The sequence below is a fragment of the Cylas formicarius genome, unplaced genomic scaffold (genome assembly GCF_029955315.1).
Source record: "Cylas formicarius isolate icCylForm1 unplaced genomic scaffold, icCylForm1.1 PGA_scaffold_6__28_contigs__length_40554024, whole genome shotgun sequence".
In the NCBI taxonomy this organism is placed as follows: Eukaryota; Metazoa; Arthropoda; class Insecta; order Coleoptera; family Brentidae; genus Cylas; species Cylas formicarius.
This window is the reverse complement of record NW_026844347.1, coordinates 35258972-35271732: the sequence shown is the minus strand read 5'-3', so window position 1 is coordinate 35271732 and position 12761 is coordinate 35258972. Positions and strand designations below refer to the sequence as shown.

General features: G+C 34.3%; 1 protein-coding gene and 1 long non-coding RNA gene across 2 annotated transcripts in view; both read right to left on the bottom strand.

The window, feature by feature from the left end:
* Positions 1–499: 499 nt before the first annotated feature.
* The window catches only part of LOC132703211 (uncharacterized), a 128908-nt gene continuing 116646 nt past the window's right edge, over positions 500–12761 (bottom strand). The window contains exons 6-8 of the mRNA XM_060672338.1: positions 2989–3197; positions 1372–1658; positions 500–892 (exon numbers count right to left, since the gene is read on the bottom strand). Of these exons, the coding sequence (XP_060528321.1) occupies positions 667–892; positions 1372–1658; positions 2989–3197 (722 nt within the window). The 3' untranslated portion in view covers positions 500–666. The remainder of the gene's footprint in view (positions 893–1371; positions 1659–2988; positions 3198–12761) is intronic.
* On the bottom strand, positions 6009–7706 carry LOC132703859 (uncharacterized). Its single transcript, XR_009619177.1, has 5 exons — positions 7263–7706; positions 7018–7210; positions 6800–6968; positions 6545–6746; positions 6009–6214 (listed from the first exon to the last, which is right to left on the bottom strand). It is a non-coding gene; the product is annotated as an uncharacterized LOC132703859 (long non-coding RNA).

Sequence of the window (12761 nt, the reverse complement as noted above, 5' to 3'; positions counted from 1 at the left end):
AAGTAAGATATAGAACACAATCGTATAGTAGTTACTAACAAGAATCAGATAATATCCATTATCTTTTGCTTGTATTCCTTTAAAAAATAAAAGCAATGCTCAAAAAAATTATTAAAATTTAAAAAATAGATCAAGAGAATTTTTTACGTTTTTAGTGTAATTCAAACTTTTAGCTCGGAACAAATTTAAAGAAGAAGTGATGATGATTGTCTTAGTGGAGTGAAAACTATCCAAAAACTAACGGTCGTCGAAAAAGTGTACTATGCAATCCTTTGATAAATTTTTTAGGTCCCGAGTTTATTAAACACTCGCTCCGCTCGTGCCAAATGAACTCGTGACTCAAATAACATTTACCACACTTGTTGCGTAATATACTATTTCAGCTAACTACGATGTCAGCCTGTATAATAACGATCAGATTTTCTCTCAAGGCTGATATAATATTCAACACTAATAACGCTTATATTAACTAAAAAAAAACTAATTTAAACAGCGAAAATTGTGATTTATTTATTTTTATTGCACAGCTTTAGTGTAGCGCTAAGTCTATCCAAGCGAAGCAAATATCTGACTAACGATATTCTAAAAATGCAAAAAAACTTCCAAATTGTCAGACTAAAAGTGATCCAAGCGAAAAATTTTTCATCAAGGTTTTGAAACTTCGCATTAGAAGATCCTCCGCCACAAAGCTCGATGATAATGCACAATGTTCTCAAGTAGAAAAATCGCTAAGCTGGCAACCATGCCTACGATGAGACAGAGAAACACGAACGAGATGTCTTCGAGTCCGATGCTAACGAATACGCTCCTGGAATAATCCGGTATAGGTTTAGGCGGGTAAAGCCTGACATGTTCTCTTCGCCACATCCCATTCTCTGCCAATTTTAATAAGCTAAAAACAATAGCAACAAATAAATAAAAAGAGAGTACCACTACATAAAATAAATTTTGTAATATATTATACTAAATTTATTTGTTTATTATTGTTAACTTTAAATATATCGAAAAATTTTATTAGAGAAAGTTGGGTTCTACACAATACAACACAAGTTAATTAAATTACCTCTTTGAATTGTAATGAAATAAACTAAACTTTAGTTAGTTTTAAAATTCTAAACTATGTTTACTTTGCAATAACAATTTTTAATTATATTTCTTCGTTAAAAATTTAACAGTTTATAGAGTATTGATGTGCTCCTCTTTCTTAGTCCAATGTTTTTTGGAAATCAGTAAATTTATATTGTTTTTGATGCAGAATTTATCCCGATCAAAATTTGCTAAAAGTCATTAATAAAAAACGTAAATACAAAATTAATTAAAAATTACGATTTATTTATTTTTAAATATGTATGTGTTTCTTGGATCACGCACCTGATCGAGAACAAGTCGAAATAGGGTGAATTTTTCGGTATAGACAAATAAATGCCGTTGTTGCTGAGGAACGTGTCTATTATTCGGATACTTCGTCTCTCGATTTCGTTGAACGTTTCGTCGATTATTTGGTAGCCCGTGGAGCGTAATATTTGGAAAGCGTACGATTCCCGTTGAACCTTTTTCATTCCGACCGATTTGTCGACGAAAAACTTCGACTCCCGACCTTTTATTTTATCATCGTAGAAATTTGAACGGACCGACTCTATCATTAGGTCGTTCTTTCGCTGAAACGCGGAAAACACTCTTTGCTTTGCAGTGCAATAGTTAAGAATGTTTGAAAACTATAGAAAATCTATTTTTGGTATAAAAATATTATGTGGGTGATTTCGTTGTGTTTAAATGATTTAGAGCGACAAAAAAAAATTAGAGGTTACTGACATTTAGCTGATATATGACAAATTATATTATATAAAAAAATATGATGAACTATGTTCATGATAATCTAATTATTACAAAAATTTTATTATTAGATTATTAATTAATCTTGAGTGAGAACGAACAATACAAGGCATAAAAAATCACAGTTAAAACAGAATCACCCATATGTCACAGCTAAAGAGGCTTGTAAAATGGGAAGAAAGTCACAAAAAAAAGATGGCGGTTTGTAAGCAGAGGTTCATCATCGGAATATTTAAGTAACATAATAAATATATTTAAAAGATAAAAAAGATACATGCAGAAATAATATATGGTGAGTAGGGCGAGAAATGTCTCCAAAAAAGCAAATATTAAGTATTAATAAGTTGGTAGGAAATTAACTCTCAAACTCTCACTATATATAAGAGATAAAATATTTTTCTATTCTAATGATGCGATAAATATTACATAAAAACTTCTGATGAAGTTTCATTATTGTGCCGCTTGATCAATGTTTTATATAGGAAATTCTGTTTTTGTTGAAGATACGAAGATGCCGTTTGCACATTACTTTTTTTAGACTGGAAAAATTGAATAATGAGATTTTAAAATGAAAAATTATCCATATCTCTCTAAATAAGACAAATAAATCATAACCATAGGTTAATAGGGAAATATAAGGAATATATTTAGAAAATTTAAAAAAAAAACATAATTAAAATATTATGTTGATGGGCCAAACATGCCTCCAAAAGACGTAAATAATACTCAAACAATATAGTTTTCCAATTAGCATTTGTTAAAATTATAGATGTGCACCTTTCCTATAAATAAATATGTAAAAGCTCTCCTTCTTTAGTCAATTAAAACCAATTAAAACCAAAAAAGAACCGACAACTTGACTCACAATGGTAAAGTAATGCATAATGTATAAAAATATTTACAAAAAGAAAACAAAACAAAATTTACTAACAGGAAAAAGTAATTTATTAAATTGGATTTGCAGCATTGTATTTTTTGGACCTAATTTCAAAGCAAGCGAAAGGTCAATGAAAGAATTGATCAATTAATTAAGCATTTTTTAGGGGACTAAGTAGTAGAAAGAATAAATTTTGTTGATTTGTAGTGCTCTTTATTTGAAAGCATGGGTTGAAATTTAAAATTGTCTTTAGACGCCACCGGGACCTTTACGATTACCGTGTAATAGTCTCTGTTGTAAAGCACGTCTTCGGCGCCCAATTCCATTCCCGAATTGACCAGTGCCCATATATCCGTAATTTTGTTGCTCGACGCTTGAAGCAAAACAAAAAACTGGGCCGAATATGCGACGTAAACGAATAGGCACAACGCGAACAGTGTGTAAGACGCGATGTGCCCCGAAACGCTTTTCATGTTCCTCGCGTTACCTAAAAATACCTGAGATTGCTCTAAACGCAGGGGAAATGGACGAAAACGCGACAAAAAGGGTCACTCTGGCTCAGCTGAAAGGTCATATTCAGTGGACGTAGCGAAGCGCTCCTGATACGTAGCGGTAGCGAGTGCGATGGGGAAAGTGTTGGACGTTTGAGCTTACAAAACCGTAGCCCAAACGTCCGGCAGCACATGCGCTACAAACCCAACACGTTGTGGGATGGACGCCATTTTTGGTAGCGGATAAGTAGTGAATAAGTATAATATAGGCTTCCCCCACTCCTCTCCCTTTTGTGGGCGTATCCTCCTTCCCCACGACTCTCTAGCTCCTCCGCCTTTACCCATAATCCCTTGAAACTGGTCCCCATTGGATAAGCAACCAGAAATGCGGTTTAATCAATCTCCCCACCTCTAGTTTGCGATGGCGGCGAAGCCAATCAGAGCCCAGATATTTTCCCACCCCTAAGAAAAGCAATGGCGTCAATGAGACTTGATCATATTGTTCGCGTGACCATCTGCACCCTCTAGCGGTTCGAATGTAAACTAGTGTCCCCTCTTGGAATAAGATTTTCTTTAATAAGGTAACCCCACCTAGTGAATATTGACCAAAACATTTATTTTAAAAACATATAATTCTGCGAATGTGTACCCACGCGGGTACAAACTGTACTTTTATTGCGCACAAAGGACAGGGGAAATAAAGACGAAAAGTGTTGGATTTCTTTTCTCGGAACTGGAAGCTGGCAGGCACCACCAATAATATCTGCAAAACAAAAAGCTGGTTAAAATTTTCATTAATAAAGTAGGATATTAGAAACCATATACCTTTTTAATTTACTAAGCAATCTACCGTGCGTTAACTTCATACATATTTCCGCATGCTTCTGTTTTAAGGTATCGTGAAATATTTGACTATTTATCTGGGAAAAGTTCATATGTCGAAAATATTATGTGTATGTGGCCGTGGTAGGCTTTCTTTACTATTATAATTTTATTTTTATTATTTAATATTTACAAAATTAATTTATCTATCTTATTGATGATTTTGATTTTCTTTGCTATTTTTATTATTTGTTTTTATTATTTAATATTTTCAAAATTAATTTAATTTATCTATCTTATTGATGATTTTAAGATATCGCAGTCAACTTTACTATTTCATCAATTTCTTTTATTTATTGCTGATCTTTGAGGATAGTGTACATACTTTTTTTCGTAACTTATCTGTATCTAGCCTTTAATTTCCTATCAAGCCATAAAGCAAACTCGAAAGGCATCTTAACTAAAAAGTCATATACTTTAAAGCTGCTGCGACTACTACATGAAAGTGTGTTTCTGTGAAATCTCAACAATAATGAAATCTGGACGCTTATATTAAATACTGTAATACTCTTCTCTGCTAACGCTCTAGGAGACGCTATTTGAACCCTGTTCAAAGAAAAACTTCTACAGCCCAAATAACCCCTCTGAACCACACTTAAGCGCATCACTCTTTCACTGTCTTGCAGCCTTCAGATTAATATTCCGTACTAACTACGTATGCCATACACGAAACGTTCTCTTTTCTAATTTTTTTCTATGCGCTACATTAACGAACAGGATCTAAACTTTTCTGTCTGTGTATTTTGTTAGCCACCTTAAAAAAATTAAAAAAAAGGTATGCGAACCTAGAGGATATTTTCCATATTTTTCACAAATGGTGACAACAATTAATGCAAGTATTATTTTTAATAATAATCCATCTTTCGCTATGACACGAAAACATCGACTTTTTAATTCTAACTTTTCTCATAGAGCTTCCCTTTAGTCTCTATCTGTTCTTTAACTAAATCCCCACCTTTTTGAAAAACCAACCTCTAAAAATAGTTAATTTTCTCTAATTTAAATTTGTACGTTTTCCGCAATATGTGTGAATATTTTCGCTAGAGCATTTAGTTACTTAGTACATGTCCTAATCAATATTTTAAAAATATAATTCTAATGATACGTGTTTACGATTTGAAGATAACGAAACATTCCCCAGTTTCATAAATGAGAGCTCACTGCCAAACTACCAAACATCACAGTACAAACTACCGTACTACGCCCCCTGGACAAAATCAGGTCAGTCAGCGTCATTAATTCTACCTGCGTTAACGAATAGCGTATTGTTAATTATGGTTTAATACGCAGAAAATTTAAGTAACAAATAATTGCAATGAAACTCACTAACATCATAAATTATTAAAAAAAAAATTAGAACAGTTGGAATTTACTGGAGTAACCAATTTGGCACTAAAAATGGAAATTTTCGATACTCTACTAGGTGCCTACAATAAATTTTACTATTATTTTTTAATGCAGAGACACAACGATTTTCTAGTTCTGAATTTGATCAGGGGTATATGACCATAGTTTACGCCGACTCTAAAAGGCATGCAGTCTATTGTTTTTGAACGCCCCATTTTGTGTATTATGTTCAAAACAGAGACTCTCTGGGCTTACGACTACAGCTACCAGCTACTACTTTCAATAATATTAACACAAAAAAAGTAGGTGGCATTTCTATAATACGTGCAAAGTTTATGTGAAACTGACTGGAAGACAGAGTAATGCACCAATATGTTACTAAACATATTTCGATAGAATTCCGTAAGAGCTTACCTCCAAGTTTCCTCATTTAGTCAGTCAAAGCATCAAATGGGAAATTCCAATCCAACATAGGTAGTGGTGGAAATATATCAATCGCCTACGTGGTACGATGGTACCCGACTGAAGCTTCTGCGTCTTCTTTACCCCACATGCCTACTTAAAAGATACTGGTCTAAGTCTCAATATTCCTGTTAAAAAAAGAGAGGTTCTATATTGCCATAACTATGTGTTTTCAAAATTTTACCTGAATGGTTCGTGATTCCTTATATATGCAGTGTTGGCAGCAATGTGGCGACGACTACGCTGAAACTTTCCATATCTCGTGTCCCCATGACTGGTCTGTTTCATATATCAAACCTCACCTCGCACGGGTTTGAACCTCCTTTAAAAAAAAAAAAACAGGCAAGACTTATACTTATATCAAAGTAATACGATGAACTTATATTTTATGCCAAAACTTATTTCATCACCTCCAAAGGGGAGTAGGGGTTTCTAAAGTATGGTAGGTACATCTCTTTCATTTTTTAATTAAAAAAGTGACACAATTACGCGACGTAACTCGATCCGGATCGTTAACGCGTCTCAAGATGGGGGTTTAGAGATGCTGAGGTCATTAAATTGATTCACTATTACCAGTACACACTGAAACCCCTTATTTCCAAAATAAAAAAATTGTTAACTGTTAACACAACAAAAAAAACTATTTTCTCACCAATTATATTTCTGGGTCGTTTTCAGAATTTGTCCAACGTAGAATCCCAAGAGGATAGGGCCGCAATTTCGAAAAATGTTCATGTCTCCCCACTATGCATTTGTACAAGAAGCAGGGCCGGATTAACAGCAATTATATTCTTGTCAGTCAACATACAGCCGCCGATTGAATTCTCGGATTCTGCTTTACTAGTTGCCATGGTCTGTCAAATATGTTACTTAAAAATTGTATATTTTTTTTTTACAAATAATATACCTTTCCTAAAATAATTCCGCCTTTGTCAAGTGGGACACGGGCACGTCTGTCCGCTTTGAAAAGCGCAGGCGTATGTATCTTCCAAAATGATCCAAGCAGGCCCGGATTGCCAGCAAATACACAACTCCCCGATTCAATTCTGAGATGTTGCTTCACGAGTTACCATGATCTGTCAAATATTTTAATTAAAAAAAATCTATTATTTAGCAACAATATACCTTTTTAAAATAATTTCGTCTTTTTTCAAGTTCAACAGGACACGTGTGTTCGTTTCAGTTGGACAAGGGCACGTCTGTCCGCTTTGAAAAGCGCGGCGTATGTATCTTCCAAAATGATCCAAATTGTTAACCTTTTTTTGATTCCTCGTTCCCCGATTCAATTCTGAGATGTTGCTTCACGAGTTACCATGATCTGTCAAATATTTTAATTAAAAAAAAAAATCTATTATTTAGCAACAATATACCTTTTTAAAAATAATTTCGTCTTTTTTCAAGTTCAACAGGACACGTGTGTTCGTTTCGAAAGGTTTCGTAGTCTGTAGCTCTGTCGAATTCTCCAAAATTCGTTAAACCTTCAGATATTTTCAAAATTTGTCCAACGCAGACTTCCACTCACGCAGTTTCGAAAACTTTCTGGTCTCCCCGCCATGCATTTGTACACGAAGCCGTTCTGGACTATCAGCAAACAGCACATCCGTCATTTTTCTTCTCGGATTCCGCTTGACGAGTTACATCGATCTGTCAAATATTTAATGTAAAACAATCTTATCTATTACTTTTACCCAATATTAAGTACCTATTCAAAATTAGTAGCGCCTTTTCGAGTTCGAAAGGTTTCGTAGCCTATAGCCCTGCCGAAATGGCATTGCATTTGTACACGAAGCAGGGTCGGATTGTAAGCAAACAGCACCCCGGTCACTTTTCTTCTCGGATTCTGCTTGACGAGTTACATCGATCTGTGGAATATTTAGCGTAAAAAAAAATTATCTATTACTTTTACCAAAAATGAAGTACCTATTCAAAATTAGTAGCGCCTTTTCGAGTTCGAAAGGTTTCGTAGCCTATAGCCCTGCCGAAATGGCATTGCATTTGTACACGAAGCAGGGTCGGATTGTAAGCAAACAGCACCACCGGTCACTTTTCTTCTCGGATTCTGCTTGACGAGTTACATCGATCTGTGGAATATTTAGCGAAAAAAAAAATTATCTATTACTTTTACCAAAAATGAAGTACCTTTTTTCTTTAAAACAGTTCGTCCTTTTCGAGTTTGAAAGGTTTCGTAGCCTATAGCCCTGCCGAAATGTCATTGCATTTGTACACGAAGCAGGGTCGGATTGTCAGCAAACACCACAAGCGTCACTTTTCTTTTCGGTTTCCGCTTGACGAATTACATCGATCGGTCAAATATTTAATATAAAAAATATCTATTTTACCAAAAATACGTACTCTTCTAAGATAAATTAGCTCTTTTCGAGTTTAAGAGGACACGTATGTCAACTGTAGGATGTTTTATTATTATATTTTCCAGTGTCTATAAATTAATAAACAACAGAAGCTTCCGAATACAAAAATTTCAACATGAGTTTTTTTTCTTGAAATTTAAAAGTTCTAACCCCTAAAACCATATTTTAATACGCTGGCGGACGTATAACAATCCCCAAAAATTACCATATTTAAATTGTTACTATTGATATATTTCTATTCCGAACTTAACTCAATACATGCAAAAAAAAACTAGCGAATGTTATTTATTATCTCCGATGGGTGGATGATTGAGAAACGTTTAAATAAATCTACCTTTCTGTCTCTCTTTTTCTATATAGGTCACTCATTCTCTCTATCTGTTACTTTCCACAATCCGAATTTACACTTGGCCCCCCAAAAATCTTGTAAAATTTTATCTGCTTAACTTCTTCGCGTTGTTCATATGGCTGAATTTTTTGGGAGATATATCGTGCGTTATTTCTATTAAAATTCTGTTTCCTTTTTACCTACTTCAAAAACGTAAGCGAGCATTTTTGGTTGTTTTATTAAACAAAAATTGATACTAACCAAGATCCGTATCTCCGACCTCAGCTTCCTTTGATCACTCCCCAATTTTTTTTAATTAAGTATAGAAACCTCGTCGAACATATACATAATACTAGGTCAAAATGTTACGCGGTTACTCATTAAAGTCGCAATTCCGAAAGCTTCTTACCTATCTTTTTCCAGTCTTTTTTGTTTTATTTATCCGTATATGAAACACACATTGAACACAAAACTTAAACTCGTTGGCGATATTGCATTAAGCAACAAACGCGTATAACAGAAACGAACCCTTAACACAAACGCTTCTTTAAACTTCGACTGACACGTGAAACAACCCGCATTCCTACGAAAGGCAGGTAAACCAAGCAGGTCAAATTTTAAGCTACCCTCCAGTGTCGTCGTAGGTTGGGGCATAGTAAATAGCGAATACAACAAAGCGGTAATTTATAATAATTTAATTTGCATTTTATTTAACTTAAGTTGTTTTGTAGAAAATGAGACATTTCTACAATTAATCAATATACTACGAGTACTTTTCCGCTTAATTACTATTTTTGAGAAACAAAAGGAAACGTTAGATTCCATTCAAACTTTTTCGGTTTTCATGATATCTCGCGTTTATTTAGAAGCTAATGGCCTGTGGCCTTAACCAGACGTTTCCAAAGCCTGGTTTGATATTATGTATATAAATCTTAACAAACACGAAAAATAGAGTTATATTGCCACCGAAAATCTGAATTTATGTTTAAAAATGTAACTTCCCGTATTTAAACTATTGCCTGCATTGGCGCCTATATTTTATAGTTTTTTTTTTGTATCCTATTTTTTTTTGTTTTGCTTGCAAATGTGTGTCCATTTTTCGGGTACTGAATTTTTTTTTCTCAAATTATTACAAATTACTCAAAACGGAGTTAAAAAGAGACGAGGAGAAAAGGGTAGAACCCTTATTTCTCCGACACTGACCTCCGATGTTTATAAAAATTGACCCCTTGACACCCTCCCCGTGAATATTTTACAAAGGATTTTTAAAATTTAACTTCCAAATAACGCATACTCTCGCCTAGTGTCACAGTTTTGGGCCCCATTTTGCTATGGTTAGACAGGTTTATTCTTGTACATTGTCGGGACAAAAGAAGCATCTCCTTCATCCAAATTGACTTTTTCATACCTAATATAACAGCTGCCGGGCATCATCTCGCCTTAATTGTTTCTATTGAATTAATTTTAGTTACAAAAAATTAGATGATCGTCAAAATTGGCATAAAAAGATAATCAAGATTTAATTAAAACAAGAATATGCACAAAAGAAAAGAGATAAACTCCGACACGGGAAACAAGGAAATATCGCTGAAACGGCAATTGATCTAGCGCGCGCCTTTTTTAAAAATAATAATTTTTCAAAAGAATTCTAGGCTAAGCTAAATACCTGGTGCAACAAAATATTGAAGGATCTTCATGATCCTACCTGTGAGCGAGTAGAAAATTATTTGCAAAGAGGATAAAGGTATATCTTAATATAAATAGTTTCACTATTGATAATATGTCCCCTTTTAAAATGGCGCATTATTTGATACGTACTTTTTTCTTGTCAGAGCTTGTCTAAAAAAAAAAAATCGGGATGGATGGAGGTTCTCCGTCAGGTTTTTTTCCTGTCGAAACAAGTATGTGCGGCGTTCGCTTTGGATCTGGGGGAATGGGTGGGGTTATACATATATAAGCTATAAGAAATTTTAATTTTTTATTCAGTTTCCACTCATACAATTTCGTGATAAGTGCAGAGTGAGAAAAATGTCCGAAGTCGAAAATTATCCAACGCAAGCATTGGATTCGTGGGGAAGATTTGTGGTCAATGCGGAAATAATCCGCGAACAAAAATACATTTACGAGGCAGCAATTACGCTGCCGGAATTCGGACTAGAAATTACCTCAGGTCTTAGCCCAGCAAGAATCTTCGCTCCGGCAGTGAAAGTGAGCTTTATCCCCTACGTTTTGGCGGAGAAAAGAAGCATTTCGTTCGACGAGATAGACTTCACAGAATTAATACAACAGCTTCCATTGTTATTGTTAGCAGGCCCGACTGGTAAAGTTATGTATTTAACCTGCTTCAAACTCAGCTGTCTACAATGTGATGGTGAAGTCTTGGTCAAGATTGAAAATAGCGAGGGTATACTCTATATTTCGAAAGACTGGGTACAGAAATTAATTACCATAAGCAAATTGGTATTTAAAAGAATACGAGTACTGTCTCGTTTGAACTTTTACGAGTACTACGATAGAATATTGTATTTGACTATACATGAAAATTTACTGGAAGACGCCAAAATCTTTCCGCATATAGAATATTTATGTTCTACAGAAGAGAGTGAGCAGAGCTACTGCATGGAGGACTACATGCGTTTTGGAAAAATGCAGATAAAACAAGATATCAACAAAAGGATAGCATGGGACATACCTGTGTTTTAATAGAAATTTACCTGTAAACTAATAATAATAAATGTATTTTTAAAATTCAGTGTGTGTGTATGTTTTATCCTTACCCCCATAAAAAAAAGTAAAAAAAAAACAAGTAATTGCGTAAAATAACTTTATTAAAGAAAAAAAAAATAACAACAAAATATATTCAAACAAAACATGGTACCACCGGAATGAAACCATCAGAAATTACCCCAACAACGGAGATTCTCGCATATAATTTACCAAAAAAAATTTGCAGTGCAAAAGTCAAAGTTCAAAGCTGGCGATGCAGTGAGCATAAGTCGCACAAAATCGGTTTTTGACAAAAGCTATGAAATTAATTGGACACCCCGAAAATTTCAAGATTGTTAAAGTAAGTGGTTCCTTCCCTCTTACGTATATTTTGGAAGATGTGGAGGGGCGTTAAATCAAAGCTTCGTTTTATGAAGTCGAATTACAAAAACCGTACTACCAAATAGTCGAATCGACTATTTGGTAGTACGGTTTTTGTAATTCGACTTCATAAAACGAAGCTTTGATTTAACGCCCCTCCACATCTTCCAAAATATACGTAAGAGGGAAGGAACCACTTACTTTAACAATCTTGAAATTTTCGGGGTGTCCAATTAATTTCATAGCTTTTGTCAAAAACCGATTTTGTGCGACTTATGCTCACTGCATCGCCAGCTTTGAACTTTGACTTTTGCACTGCAAATTTTTTTTGGTAAATTATATGCGAGAATCTCCGTTGTTGGGGTAATTTCTGATGGTTTCATTCCGGTGGTACCATGTTTTGTTTGAATATATTTTGTTGTTATTTTTTTTTTTCTTTAATAAAGTTATTTTACGCAATTACTTGTTTTTTTTTACTTTTTTTTATGGGGGTAAGGATAAAACATACACACACACTGAATTTTAAAAATACATTTATTATTATTAGTTTACAGGTAAATTTCTATTAAAACACAGGTATGTCCCATGCTATCCTTTTGTTGATATCTTGTTTTATCTGCATTTTTCCAAAACGCATGTAGTCCTCCATGCAGTAGCTCTGCTCACTCTCTTCTGTAGAACATAAATATTCTATATGCGGAAAGATTTTGGCGTCTTCCAGTAAATTTTCATGTATAGTCAAATACAATATTCTATCGTAGTACTCGTAAAAGTTCAAACGAGACAGTACTCGTATTCTTTTAAATACCAATTTGCTTATGGTAATTAATTTCTGTACCCAGTCTTTCGAAATATAGAGTATACCCTCGCTATTTTCAATCTTGACCAAGACTTCACCATCACATTGTAGACAGCTGAGTTTGAAGCAGGTTAAATACATAACTTTACCAGTCGGGCCTGCTAACAATAACAATGGAAGCTGTTGTATTAATTCTGTGAAGTCTATCTCGTCGAACGAAATGCTTCTTTTCTCCGCCAAAACGTAGGGGATAAAGCTCACTTTCACTGCCGGAGCGAAGATTCTT